Source organism: Lepidochelys kempii, chromosome 27 (genome assembly GCF_965140265.1).
Source record: "Lepidochelys kempii isolate rLepKem1 chromosome 27, rLepKem1.hap2, whole genome shotgun sequence".
Lineage (NCBI taxonomy): Eukaryota > Metazoa > Chordata > Testudines > Cheloniidae > Lepidochelys > Lepidochelys kempii.
This window is the reverse complement of record NC_133282.1, coordinates 18,076,159-18,088,799: the sequence shown is the minus strand read 5'-3', so window position 1 is coordinate 18,088,799 and position 12,641 is coordinate 18,076,159. Positions and strand designations below refer to the sequence as shown.

Genomic DNA, 12,641 nt, shown 5'->3' with positions numbered 1-12,641 from the left:
GCATTCATGAGCTTGGACCACGTTTTCACTTTATGCAGGTGGCTTGACCCTTGGCTTGCTCATAAGGGAATCAAGGGGCTCTGTGTTGTACCGTACATGCCAAGGCACTGAAGATGGGTTAATCCCACTCCATGTGTAGCTAACCTCACTTGCCAGAACAAGTACCCTAGTGTGTGTGTTGGCTCTAATGATTTCTGCCATGGCATAGCTTAACAAAAAGGGGTCGGAGGGGCTCATGCAATTTGGCTGATCTCTGCCCTGTATGAAGCTAGTCTGTTCATTATCCAGTTTTTGGTAGGCAAGTGTCCAAACAATACTTGGCAGGAATCGCTCCGGGTTCTCTGCTACCTGTCTTAGCAGTGAGGAGAGCATGGTGCATGGCTAGTGTCCCTTGTGGCAGGCTCCAGTCTGGGGCTCACTTCAAACCAAGTACTCAATGAGAGCACTGGCGAGGGCAAGCTGAGGATGGTTGGTCTTGAGCATTAACAAGTACCTGATCCTTCCTCCAAGGATGGACCGATGATGCACCCTGATTACTTGGAGATTTCTGATTGTGTGGGAGGGGATTCCTTCCTGCTTCTGCAGGAGATGAGCTCGCTTCTAGGATATATGATCAGACCAAACTCCTGCTGTAGGGGGTGCCAATAATGCAATCTCTGTCTTCCTCTTTCAGTTGGAAACCCACCTTCCCTGAGTTCATCAGCATCCACAACCAGCACAGTCCCCTTGCCCCTGGAGTCTGTGCTCCTGACCCTGCTGCATTGTAAACCACCATGGCGGGTCGAGGTGGAGCTGCTCGACCGAATGGACCAGCTGCTGGAAACAAAATTTGCCAGTTCAAACTTGTCCTCCTGGGGGAGTCTGCAGTGGGGAAATCCAGCCTTGTCCTGCGGTTTGTCAAGGGCCAGTTTCACGAGTACCAGGAAAGCACAATTGGAGGTGAGTGCTCAGGGCCCTGCTGGGGAAGCAGCAGGAGTCCTGGCTCATGAGCTAGAGGGTTGGTTTCAAAGGAGCAGGCTAGAGGCCAATGCAGGGGTTAGGGCTGGAACTCCGAACTCCCTAGTTGTGCTGCTGATGCTGACCTTGGGCGAGTCCCTTCCCCAGGCTGGAGTTCCTGGCTTGTAAAACGAGTTTAATTCTTGCCAGGCTCAGCAGTGCGGGATCTCCTTTAAGTGTTCATTAAAGCACCATGCAGTTCTTGGGTACAAGGACCTCTCCGTTTAAAGTCTGGCTTGGATCCCAGTGTAGGTGTGGGGTAGGTAAACTCAGCCTGCTGCCTTTCCAAAGCCGGTGAAGGGAGTTCATAAAATCCTGCTTCCGGACTCCTCAGGCTTTCATAGGCTGACGACATTGCTCCAGTGTCCCCTCTCGCTGCGATGGGTGAAGTTGTCACAGGGACACTAAGTTGTTGCCTGTGTGGAAAAGTTAACTGAGACCCAACATACTTTGTACTGAGATGACTGTGTTATCAACAGGGAACCAGGAGAGTCTGCCTGGTACAAACGAGCACTCTGCCAGCTGGGAACCCCTGCCCTGAGGCAAGGAGATCTTGAAATGACTTTCTTAGAAAGCTGCTGCTGTGCATGGATGCTAAATACCCATAGCTCTTTAGAGTATGGGGTTTCCCCAGTGTCCTCAACTCACTTTCCCTTCCCACACAGCTGTGCAGTCTGCGGTCTGGCCAGTTGGCTGCCACTCTCCACCCCACAGTCAGCTGCATCAGAGATGCCGTGCACGGAGAGAAGCTGCTATGCTTGAAAACCTCTGAAATGAACCTGGTGGCCTGAGCTAGTCTGGCTTGGCAATCATGCTTCCAGCTGCTGGGTGGGAAGCTCAGGCTGGCAGAAATTCATAAGACTGGGCTGATCCAGTATGGCCAATGGTCCAGCTACCAGTCTTAGGATGCTCACCTCTAACAAAAAGACCAGGAGGACTTGTGGCACCTTAGACTACAGCTCACTTCATCGGATGCAGCTCACGAAAGCGTATGCTCACATAAATCTGTTAGTCTCTAAGGTGCCACAAGTCCTCCTGTTCTTTTTGCAGATACAGACTAACACGGCTGCTACTCTGAAACCAGTCACTTCTAACAGTGCCAGAAGCTTCAGAGGGAGTGAACAGAACCAGGTACAAGTGATCCAGTCCCAGCTTCTGGCAGTCAGAGGCTTAGGGACACCCAGAGCATGGGGTTGCACCCCAACCATCTTCACTACTAGCCATTGCTGGACCTCCCCACCATGAACATGTCTGATTTTCTTTTGAACCCAGTTATACTTTTGACCTTCACAATATCTCCTGGCAACGAGTCCCACAGTAGACTGTGCATTACATGGAAAAAATTCATCCTTATGTTTGTGTTTAAACCTGTTGCCTGTTGATTTCATTGGGTGACCCCTGGTTCTTGTCTTATCTGAAGAGGTAAAGAACTCCTCCCCTTTCACTTTCTCCACACCAGGCATGATATTCTAGACCTCTGTCAACCCCCCTTAGTTGTGTCTCTTCCAAGCTGAACAGCCCTGCTCTCTTTGCTCTCTCCTCCTATGGAAGCTGTTCCAGACCCCTAATTATTTTTGTTGCCCTTCTCTGGACCTTTCCCAGTTCTAATGTATTTTCCCTATCAGCAGGGAAGCGGTAGTGACTGATATCCATTTTACTTAACTGCTGTCAATTCTCCACTGCTCCCCAGAGTAACCCAATGTGGAAAATAACTTCATACTTGGCCTCTGTCTGGCATTAAGTCCAGAAAATCTGGTCTAGGAATTCTCTAGATACAGAAATGCAATTCACAAATATTCTCTGGAGTCTGTGGGACTGGTGAACCTTGATGGCTTTTGGTGTGTTTCATCTGAGATGAAGAAAGCATGTTCCATTAGTCAAGCAGGACCTTTAGACCTGTCCTATGAATGATCTCTTCCGTTTGAAGCAGGTGAACCGCTGGCAGTGATCTTGCTTCTCCAGCCCAGCGTTCTGCCATTGCTTGCTTTGACAACTGCACAGCTTACCTTAGACATTCGATGGCATGTCTGTATCTGACTGAGGGCATCAGGCCTAGGAAAGTAGGGTTAACCCTAATACCCATCCTACTTGATTTGGTGGTTGTCAAATCTCACAGCCTTGTCTTGATTTTAAAATGCCCAGAAAGCAAAACATCCTTTGCCATTTGTAAAGGAAACTAGTGGCTGAATGTCACGAAGGGCAGCTGAATCGAACTCCCATGGGAGTTTGGAGGAACGTTAACAAGACAGGAAAGCTTGTTCCGGAACTCCAAAAATGACGGTCTGATACAGTCTGGCAGAGTAAATGGGCCACTGGCAAAGAGCATTTTTCGCTGCAGTTACATGGCTGAAGAGACTTGCTGGCTGACCACTGGTAGAGTGCGTATTAAAGTGCTCCTGCTGTTGAGCAGCTTCCAGGGCCCCCTCGAAAGGGTTACAGCAAAAGGCACTTTCCTGTGCAGAGTAATCTTTTCAGAGGGGGAAACCGGGGCGGGGGGGGACCCCTTTGCAAGCTTCATGTAAAAAGCTGCCTGCACTTGGCTTTGAGCTTCACTTTCAAGTGTTGGCAAACTGGCTTGTTCTACACATGCTGTTGAAGTAACTTTACATGCTTTTTGGAGGTGAAATGGAGGCTTCAGCCTTCCTCCTGGTAGGGCATCACTTGTGCCACAATAGCCACGAGGAGGCTGTCGAATGAGTCCCACTCATCGCTGCCGTGATGATACTGACTGTCCTGCCTGATAGAGCTCCAGGCATGTCCCCGAACCTCAGGAAGGCCTAAACCCCAGCTCTCCACCAGCATGCACTAGTGTGCCTGTGATTGCAGCTCTCCCCTTCCACCTCTGCTCCTGGGTGCTGGTTAGGACATTGATCCTTGCAGCCCCTGAGTGCAGGGGTCATGGAAACACACTCCCCCAATGCAGGGGGTGTGCATGGCGGGTCTGGGCCCTCCAACAAGAACGGCAGAAAGGGAAATGATGCAGTTAGAGCTTGGCCCTCTGGTTGGAAGGGCAGAATTACCTTTCACTTTCACTTCATGGAGGGAGCCTTTCCAAGCTCGTAAAAACAGGAAGACACAACAGCCTGGTGTCGTGATGTATGGTCAGTGACTTGGGTGAGATGTGCAGGACTAGACAAAAGCATGAGTTAGTTACACCAGCCAAATGGACAGGCTAGTGAATCTATTCAGGATCTTTACTGCTTCAGTGAAGCCACATGGGTGTGCTTGGATCAGCTGTTCTGCCCAGAAAGCCACTTCCAGACACCTCTCCATCTCTGACCCACGTCTCTCTGGAGTGGAGCACGGCCCGAGCATGCTGTACTTGATCAGCAGCCTGGGCACTGAAGCCCTCTTGGCGCAGAATGCACTGCGATTGCCTGTGTAGCACTTAGTCCTTCATCACCCTGCCTGCATGCCTCAGCTAGTTCTGGCCTGACCCCCCACCTGCTGAGGAGAGGGAGTCTCCATTGTCCACAGTCTGTGACCTCTGAGCCTGGCAAGAGGGCTAGCTGCCATGTGGAGAACTAGGAAGGAATTTGTTAGTGTGGCTAGACCGCTTTTAGGTGACAATCACTGCTGTCCAATCACTCGGGCTGGATTTGAACCCGTCACCCAGACCCCTCTCCGCATATGCACAGTGTGCCCAGTCATTTAACAGCATCGTCAGCCAGGTGAAGAGCTGCTAGCCCACTGCTGAAGTCAGTCATCTGCAAGTCTATAGCTGGCCTCCGCTTCATTGTGGGGCGTTGGAGGAACCCCATTTGAAGAGGGGCCATCCAATGGCCCTGTCCTTGTCATCCCTGAAGTGGTTTCCACTTGGCAGTCCAAACCTGGTGGGCCAATGCTTGGGTCGGTGATAGTCCATTAACAGCTGTCGTCGCTGACCACTCATTACACCAAGCAGATGCCACCATCGTGTCCTGTGGGGGTATTAATGACCCAGAGGAGAGGCTTAGTCCATTACCAATTCCGAACCATCAGTCCCTTGGTCTGTGGTAACCTTAACTTAAAAGTGCACTGCATAGCAAGCAAACCTTATTAAACTGACGCTACCCCAGGAGTTACCTGGACTATAGCGACTGGCTTTCCTGACCGCTGTCCGGGGCTGAATGACACTGTCCCCTAGAGGGACCCTTGGCTGCTTTACACGTAACTAACGGCCTCTGCAATATTTGTAGCACTTTCCGGTTGTCCCGGTTACTGGCTGAGGATGTAGCTGGCTCTCTGTGCAGCACCATGGTCAGAAATGGGATTCAAAGTAAAGGGGCATAAAACCAGGGGGTTAGAACCTGACCACAGGGCAGGAGACAAGGAGCCAGGACGGCTGGGTTCCATTCCTGGCTCTGCTACACTGATCTCTGTAGATCAGGTACCCACTCCTCACCTCGCTTGAAACACGGAGGTGGGATAGGAAACGCTCCGAGATCTCCAAAGGCACTAGGGACACAATGGTCTCGCATCCCAGGGCTGTGGACGTTCGCACTGGAAGACACGTGCTGAGATCCCACTCTGCGCTTTAGCAACCGTGTGAAAAGAGCCTCTAAGCTAGCCTGTCCTCTCCCAGTGTGCTGCAGGAGCTAGGCGTGTAGGGTGCAGTAGCATGTGTGCTCGGATGTCGCATGGGGCAGACCAGTTTGGCTGGGTTCTCTGGCTGCTGTAACTATGGTTTGGTTCCTGTCTCTTGCTCATGTTGTACTGCCTAAATACCCTACCTGTAGCCCATGCAGCCACTGGCAGCGTACCTGTCTGCTCGGGTAACGCAGCCCTATCTGGGCTCCCCCCAATTCCTAGCTGTGACATTCCCCAGGCTACAACCTGGACTGCTGTGTCCCTGTAACTCTGTAGCCCAGAGTGCCTTTTACGCTGCTGGGCTGTCCGTACAGCCGCTCCTGGCCTGCTCTCAGCCTTCAGCCTGCAAAATCCCAGCCAGCCATGAATTACCTACAGGGCAGCACCCGCATTGCCCCAGCCTGGATGCCCAGAAATGTCTTACACTCTTCAGCAGCCTCCTGGACAGTATAAGCTTGGAGATAGTCCGTCGTTCCAACACTGGGAGTGATCATGCACCGGCCTTTATCTCCAGTAGAGGTTTCTCAAACACTGGTTTAGCTAAAACACATTTAACTAGAGAGATTTCAACTGGCAAGGCATAAAAGTCAGAATTGGTTACAAATAAAAGGAGAAAACCACAAGCTAATTCTGAAACTTTACCAAGCCTAATAGGTTGAAAAGCAGAGACGATTTCTCTCCCCAGTAGCTTTTGGCAGTCTGGACTGGCTGGAAAACCTGGCCAGGGGCCACCAGGTCAATGATGGTTCTCCCTCTTTCATGCAATGTACAGAAGAGGCAAGAATGCCGGAAGCACCTAAGAAGTGGGGGGGGGGGGGGGGGGGGAGGAGGCACCAGCACCTGAACCATGGCCCCACCCCACTCTACCTCTTCCCTGAGGCCTTGCCCCCTGCTCACTCCTTCCCCTGTCATTCACCCTTAAGGCAGGTAAAAAGTGATGGGGCCATGGCCCTCTGGTGTCCCCCGTCCCCCTCCGCCCATTCTGGTGCCCTTGGGGAGAGGCTGTTAGGGACACTTCCCCCCTTCTACTCCACCCCTTTCTGCCTGAAAAACCCCGGCTGGGTGAGGAGGGCAGGTAGTTTCCTTGTGTATGGGAACTCCAGACTGAATTCAGATGAATGGTGAATGTCTTGCTCACAGCTCCCCCCTGCTGGCGAATGCCCAGGTCAGCAGGTAAGGGCTCTTCGGCCCTTTGCTGGCGTGCTAGGGTGTCTGTCTGAGCATTGCCCAGAACGACCACGTATTAGTGACCATTGTCTAGCCGAGTCTCCTCCTTTGACATGCAGTGCTGTTACGCACATTTCGATGGGATAATATGCAGCAGATTAGGAGTTTTCAAAGGGTACCTCCAAGGCATCCTTGGTACAAATCAAACTGTATAAAGATGGGTTTCAGAGTAACAGCCGTGTTAGTCTGTATTCGCGAAAAGAAAAGGAGGACTTGTGGCACCTTGGAGACTAACCCATTTGAGCATAAGCTTTCGTGAGCTACAGCTCACTTCATCGGATGCATCCGATGAAGAGAGCTGTAGCTCACGAAAGCTTATGCTCAAATAAATTGGTTAGTCTCTAAGGTGCCGCAAGTCCTCCTTTTCTTTTTGTATAAAGATGGTGAACATGGGGTGTGTGTGTGGGGGGGGGGGGTGTCACTCTAGTGCAAAGAGAACCAGGTTCTCAGAGGCCAGCTGGCTTAACCCAGGGCTGTCCGGCTCCCTTAGAACTAACCAGCCGCTTCTCCCCCAGCCGCCTTCCTAACACAGACTGTCTGCCTGGATGACACGACGGTGAAGTTTGAGATCTGGGATACAGCGGGACAAGAGAGATACCACAGCTTGGCCCCGATGTATTACAGGGGCGCCCAGGCAGCCATTGTCGTCTACGACATCACCAACACAGTGAGTATGGAGCTGCTGGCCACAGACCAGCTTGCTGGAGGGGAGAAGGGCCAGTGTCTGGGTACCCTGCTCCTTGGGACGCTGCAGGGATGGTGTCGGCTCAGGACTGGGGGCCAGCGGTTTGGGCGGGCGGGGGTCGTCTAATGTTTGCTCTGGCACTCCCCATGTGTTGCTTTCCCTGGGCTCTGTACGGGGCTCTAGGGACCTAGCCACTGAGTCTTGACCAACAGCGCTTGGAGGCAAACCGTTCTCCTTGCTGACTGGGGTAAGCCTCTCCTGCCTCTGTGCCGGGCAGGAGTGGGGAGAGGCTGCCCTCCCTCACCACTGCCTCCTTCTAGGACACGTTTGTACGAGCCAAGAACTGGGTGAAGGAGCTGCAGAGGCAGGCCAGCCCCAACATCGTAATTGCATTAGCAGGCAACAAGGCTGACCTTGCCAGCAAGAGAGCTGTGGACTTCCAGGTAAGCAGGAATCAGAGCAGACGCTGCCCTAGTTCAGAGCCAGGGAAACAGGAATTTTTCCTTCCTTGGTCTCCAATGTCCAGCTGAAACCTATCCAAGGGGCTTCATTAAAGCCCTTGGGGAAAGTTGTGTTCCAGGCGGCTGCACCATGGTAACCCCCAAGCCCTGCTTGAAGGGAAGTGGAGCCCACCTGTGTCCATCCACTCCTTTCAGAGCCCTTGCCTCCTTTGTGGGGCAGCCCCATCTCTGGGATGGGGATTGGAACAAGCTGACCCTAAAGAGTAACCACTGGTGTGCTCTAACCACCCGCGCTGTGCTGCCGCCCTTCAGCCAGCTGCCTCCCTTCCCCAAGGCAGATGAGCCACGTCCCGCCAGCAGCCAGACATCTGAGGAATCTGTCCAAGGCGGCTCTTTAAACAGATTCCCTGCCAGCTCCCACCCCGCCAAGGGAGCTTGGTTAATGCGGCACTCGTGTCCTGAGGCTTTTCCTTGGGTCACTCGGGCAGCAGGCTTCCCGTTACGCCGCGGCTCGGAGACGTGGGTTGGGTCGGGTCGGGTGGCTGCCTTTGTAGCCTGGCCCATGTGCCTCCCAGCTAGCGGCCATAGCGCAGAACCCTTGCGAGCAGCGCCCCAGACAGGTCTGCCTCGTGCTCCTGCGGTGGGCAGCTAGCTCAAACTGGTGCTGTCAGACGTGGGTGGGGAGGTGGGATGCCAGCCGGGCAGCGCCGTCAACTGCAGCAGCATGAGTCCTCCAGGGCTCGAGGGGACTTGTGGGAAGAAGGGAAAGCAGCAGAACCTAGTGTGATGGGGCTTGTGGAGAGGCCCGGGCTGCCGGTCTATCCCTTGCCTGCCTTCCAGCACACCAGTCTCTTCTCCCCCTCACCCCAGTGAAGGGGGCAGCTCTGGGCCTTCCCCAAGCTCCTTGTCTGAGTGTTGGGCCAGCCTTACACTGTTGATTGCCTCCAGGAAGCCCAGACGTACGCGGACGACAACAGCTTGCTGTTCATGGAGACCTCGGCGAAGACGGCAATGAATGTGAATGAAATCTTTATGGCAATCGGTAAGTGGGGTAGCTGCGCAAACTGGCATTGTGCCGAGTGCAGCCTGCCCACCCAGTTGAACGGCAGCAATCCCCTGACTCTACACCCCGGGGGAGCAAGACCAAGTCGCTGCCCAGGGAGCCTGTTGCCCGGCTGGACATGGCCACCCCTGCTGGTTAAAGGCCCTCTTCCCTCCCTCCCTCCCCCCAGCAGGATCCTGTTGGCAGCCATCACTGCCGCAGGGCAGCCAGAGAGAGAATCTGAGCCTGCCCACTATGGATTAGTGCTGCCAGAGTCCTGGCCAGCCTGTGTGCTGGGCACACCTGGAAGTGGCACGCACCGTACCAAGCCCAGCTGGAGGGAAAGACCTGCCTGACGTGGCACAAAGGCCAGCCTCCCTGGGGGAGCCAGAGCGTGCCGCGTCAGAGCAGAGCTCAGCGGGCCGATGTCAGGAGTCACCGGCTCCTCTGCACATGAGCTGCATTGACCCGTTCCTCTCCCTCCAGCTAAGAAGCTGCCGAAAAATGAACCCCAAAATGCTGCTGGCTCTCAGGGCAGGAATCGGGGCGTGGACCTGCAAGAGACCAACCAGCCCAGCAGGAGCCAGTGCTGCAGCAATTGAGCCGCCGTTCCCACCTGACCGAAGCCCTTCCAATGACCTGACTGGAACCCACTCGACCCAATCGCACTTACGGTAGAGCAGCTGGCAATTGCAGCTGCGGTGATTTCTCCATCTCCTTCTGATCATAGGCTGGAGGGAGCTAGTCCACCTGCACCTTTCTGTACAAATACTAATTCCATTTTAAGTCTTAAGTCACTTTTTTAATATATGAACTGCTCTTCCCTCTTCCTGGTGGTGGATACACGTGCTGGCCTCTTCCCGCCTCTGCTAGGCGAGAGTTCGAGCCGAACGGCTCCCACAAGCTTCTCATCCACTATTGGAAACAAGGGCCGTTCGTCCCTTAGATGGGATCTTGTTTCAGAGTTATCCACTTGAACAAGCGAAGGCTAGTTCAATGCCACATGCCTAGAACAACCACTAAATAAAACGATAGCATTATAATGACATTCAGCTCTGGTGTCGGAGCCATGTCTCGACCAAATCACAATTATGAGTATTTTGGGGTGGGGGGGGCAGAGGGGAGCAAAACTGGTTTCTTCTGTATTTTGTATTGTACGTTTCTTCAACATGTAACCAATCAGTATCTTGTCAATATAGTACATACCAACTAGCCTTCTGTCGTCCTCCTTTTGGTGTTGGACTTTAGCATGCCAACTCTTTTTTCTATCTCTTCAGTTCTGGTGTAATGCACTAATAATCCTGTTGCAATTTTTTTGCAAAAAAAAATCTTGTATAAACAAAACAAAATTGTCCTTTTTGACAGTGATGTGATGCCACTAATGTTAATAACCTTGCTCGAGTGCAAGCCACTCTGGTTTACTGATGTACAGAGATGGGGGAGGGGGAGACTTGGAGTAATTTGTCTGTGGAAACCATCTGTATTAAACCTCATAATTCCACAAAATAAAACCTGGAGGGAGGTATTAAAATAGCTTCTGTTGCTGGAGTCTAACTCACGTTGGCTGATGCAATGTCTTATACAGATTGGTATTTAAAGAGGAACTGTCAACTTAGCCTTCATCACAAACTTATGTTGTGATTAAAAAAAATTTTTATAAATCAGTGACCAGCAATGTTTGAGTTTTATTAAAGCCACGTAAACGAAAGTTGGGTTCCAATGTTCCCCACGCATCACGCTAGTACCCGAAAGTGAAACTGGCCAGTGTAGTTTCATTATGAATTTGTGCCAGCTAGCTCTTAAAGCACAACACGAAAGAGCTCCGAGAAGTCAGCATTGTTGTGCCCCTGTTTCCCCATGTGTAGAGTGGCAGTAAGTGCCTCACCAAGACCCTCCAGCAGGTCAGTGGCAGATCAGGAGTAGGACCCAGGTCTCTTGAATCCATCACTGTTCTACTCACTGATCCTTGTAGATTACCATGGCAGTGTCTAGATTCCCCGTTGTGCTTGGTGTAACTGCCTAACCTGAGTGGAAGTGCCGAGGGTAAAGGGGAGGCATGGTGGAGAAAACGGAAAGGATTGTCTTGAGAACACAGGGACTCTTTTTAAAAGGCACAGAACCAGTGCCAGCTTGAACCAGGTTTATGCTCAAATGTTAGTCTCGGGTGCCCCAAGTACTCCTGTTCTTTTTGCGGATACGGCTTAACACAGCTGCTACTCTGAAACCAGGCCTAGAGGATGGCAAGATGCACAGGAAACAAGCCTCCCATAAAATGAAAGTGGCCCATCTGGCTACAGATGACAGTCTGGAGGAAAAGTCTAAGCCCAACATGCCCATCACCTGTCTGATGGCTTGAAGGATTTGGTAACTATGCCCACAGCTGCAGCAACACTGAGCACTAGCAACAAACAGAGGCAGCTGGAGAGAAATCCTGAATTTCAGAAATCCATGGACCAGCCAAGTTGGAGTTTGCCATGTGGAAAATGATGACAGAGCGGTTAACTGAACTTCCTTTTTCCCAGTCTGAACAGGGCAAAGGTAGAAGCAACAACCAGCTCAGCTGTCTTAATCAGTAACCCCATCTCTGCCCCCAGACAGAGGAACTGCTCGATCTAGCAGCATTAGCCAATGGCTGGAGCGGGTGTTGTGAGATGTCCCTCAGCACAGGGAGCATGTTGCTGAAAGGGGGACAGTCATGCCTGCTACCTGTACCTTAACTTCAGTCTACAGTAAAAGCTAGCTGGCAGGGCAGTGCTGCAGTCAGAGCACCTCGTTCCTGCCACTAGCAGGGCCTCTTATCCCAGGAAAGGTAACACCAACCTCTTCCCTAGCTGATCCTGTGTGTACAAGGGGAGCATTTCAGGGGAGATGTAGGCAAAGTGCAGAGAGTCCAGAGAAGAGCAACAAAAATGATGAAAGGTCTAGAAAACATGACCTATAAGGGAAGCTTGAAAAAATTGGTTTTTTTTAGTCTGGAAAAGAGTGAGAGGGGACATGAGAACTGTTTTTCAAGTACATAAAAGGTTGTTACCAGGAGGAGGGAGAAGAATCCTCAATGTGTGAGGATAGGACAAGAAGCAATGGGCTTAAATTGCAGCAAGGGCAGTTTAGGTTGGACATTAGGAAAAACTTCTGACCTGTCAGGGTGGTTAAGCACTGGAATAAATTGTCCAGGGTGGCTGTGGAATCTCCATCATTGGGGAATTTTAAGAGCAGGGATGGTCTCTGGATAATACTTAGCCCTGCCATGAGTGCAGGGGCCTCTAGAGGTCCCTTGCAGTCCTACAATTCTGTGATAAATGTGGAGTGAGACCTGCTGCTCTTTGGGCTGCATAGGGTAGAACCAAACTGCGTAGGGAGGATCCCAGATCAGCAGCACCGTGATGGTAAAGGGGTTGAACAGGCCTGTACGGTATGAAGACCAGCCCACTTCATAATTCCCCTGCACACTCCATTGCAATGCAATGGGAAAGCCACCCTGCAACTAGTATCCATGTCACAGACCGTTCCCGTTAGTGGAGGGCAGACACAGCATGTGGGCGGTGTGAAGACTCTGTAGTGTATTTTCCTTGCACAATTGCTCCTGCTTGGCTTGTTCCTTTAGCGGGCAACCTGGCCTCTCCCGTTTTCCAGCTGGAATCTCGGTGGCAGCTGCTCTTGA

The 12,641-nt window shown here is 52.0% G+C and overlaps 1 protein-coding gene across 2 annotated transcripts in view; it reads left to right on the top strand.

Moving 5' to 3' along the window:
• Window positions 1–10,644, top strand: part of RAB5C (RAB5C, member RAS oncogene family) — a 33,324-nt gene extending 22,680 nt beyond the window's left edge. For both annotated transcript variants that reach the window (XM_073325640.1, XM_073325642.1), the window contains 5 exons: window positions 674–939; window positions 7,308–7,459; window positions 7,798–7,920; window positions 8,887–8,980; window positions 9,467–10,644. In XM_073325640.1, coding sequence (XP_073181741.1) covers window positions 774–939; window positions 7,308–7,459; window positions 7,798–7,920; window positions 8,887–8,980; window positions 9,467–9,582 — 651 coding nt within the window. In that variant the 5' untranslated portion in view covers window positions 674–773 and the 3' untranslated portion in view covers window positions 9,583–10,644. The remainder of the gene's footprint in view (window positions 1–673; window positions 940–7,307; window positions 7,460–7,797; window positions 7,921–8,886; window positions 8,981–9,466) is intronic.
• The last annotated feature ends 1,997 nt before the right edge of the window (window positions 10,645–12,641 follow it).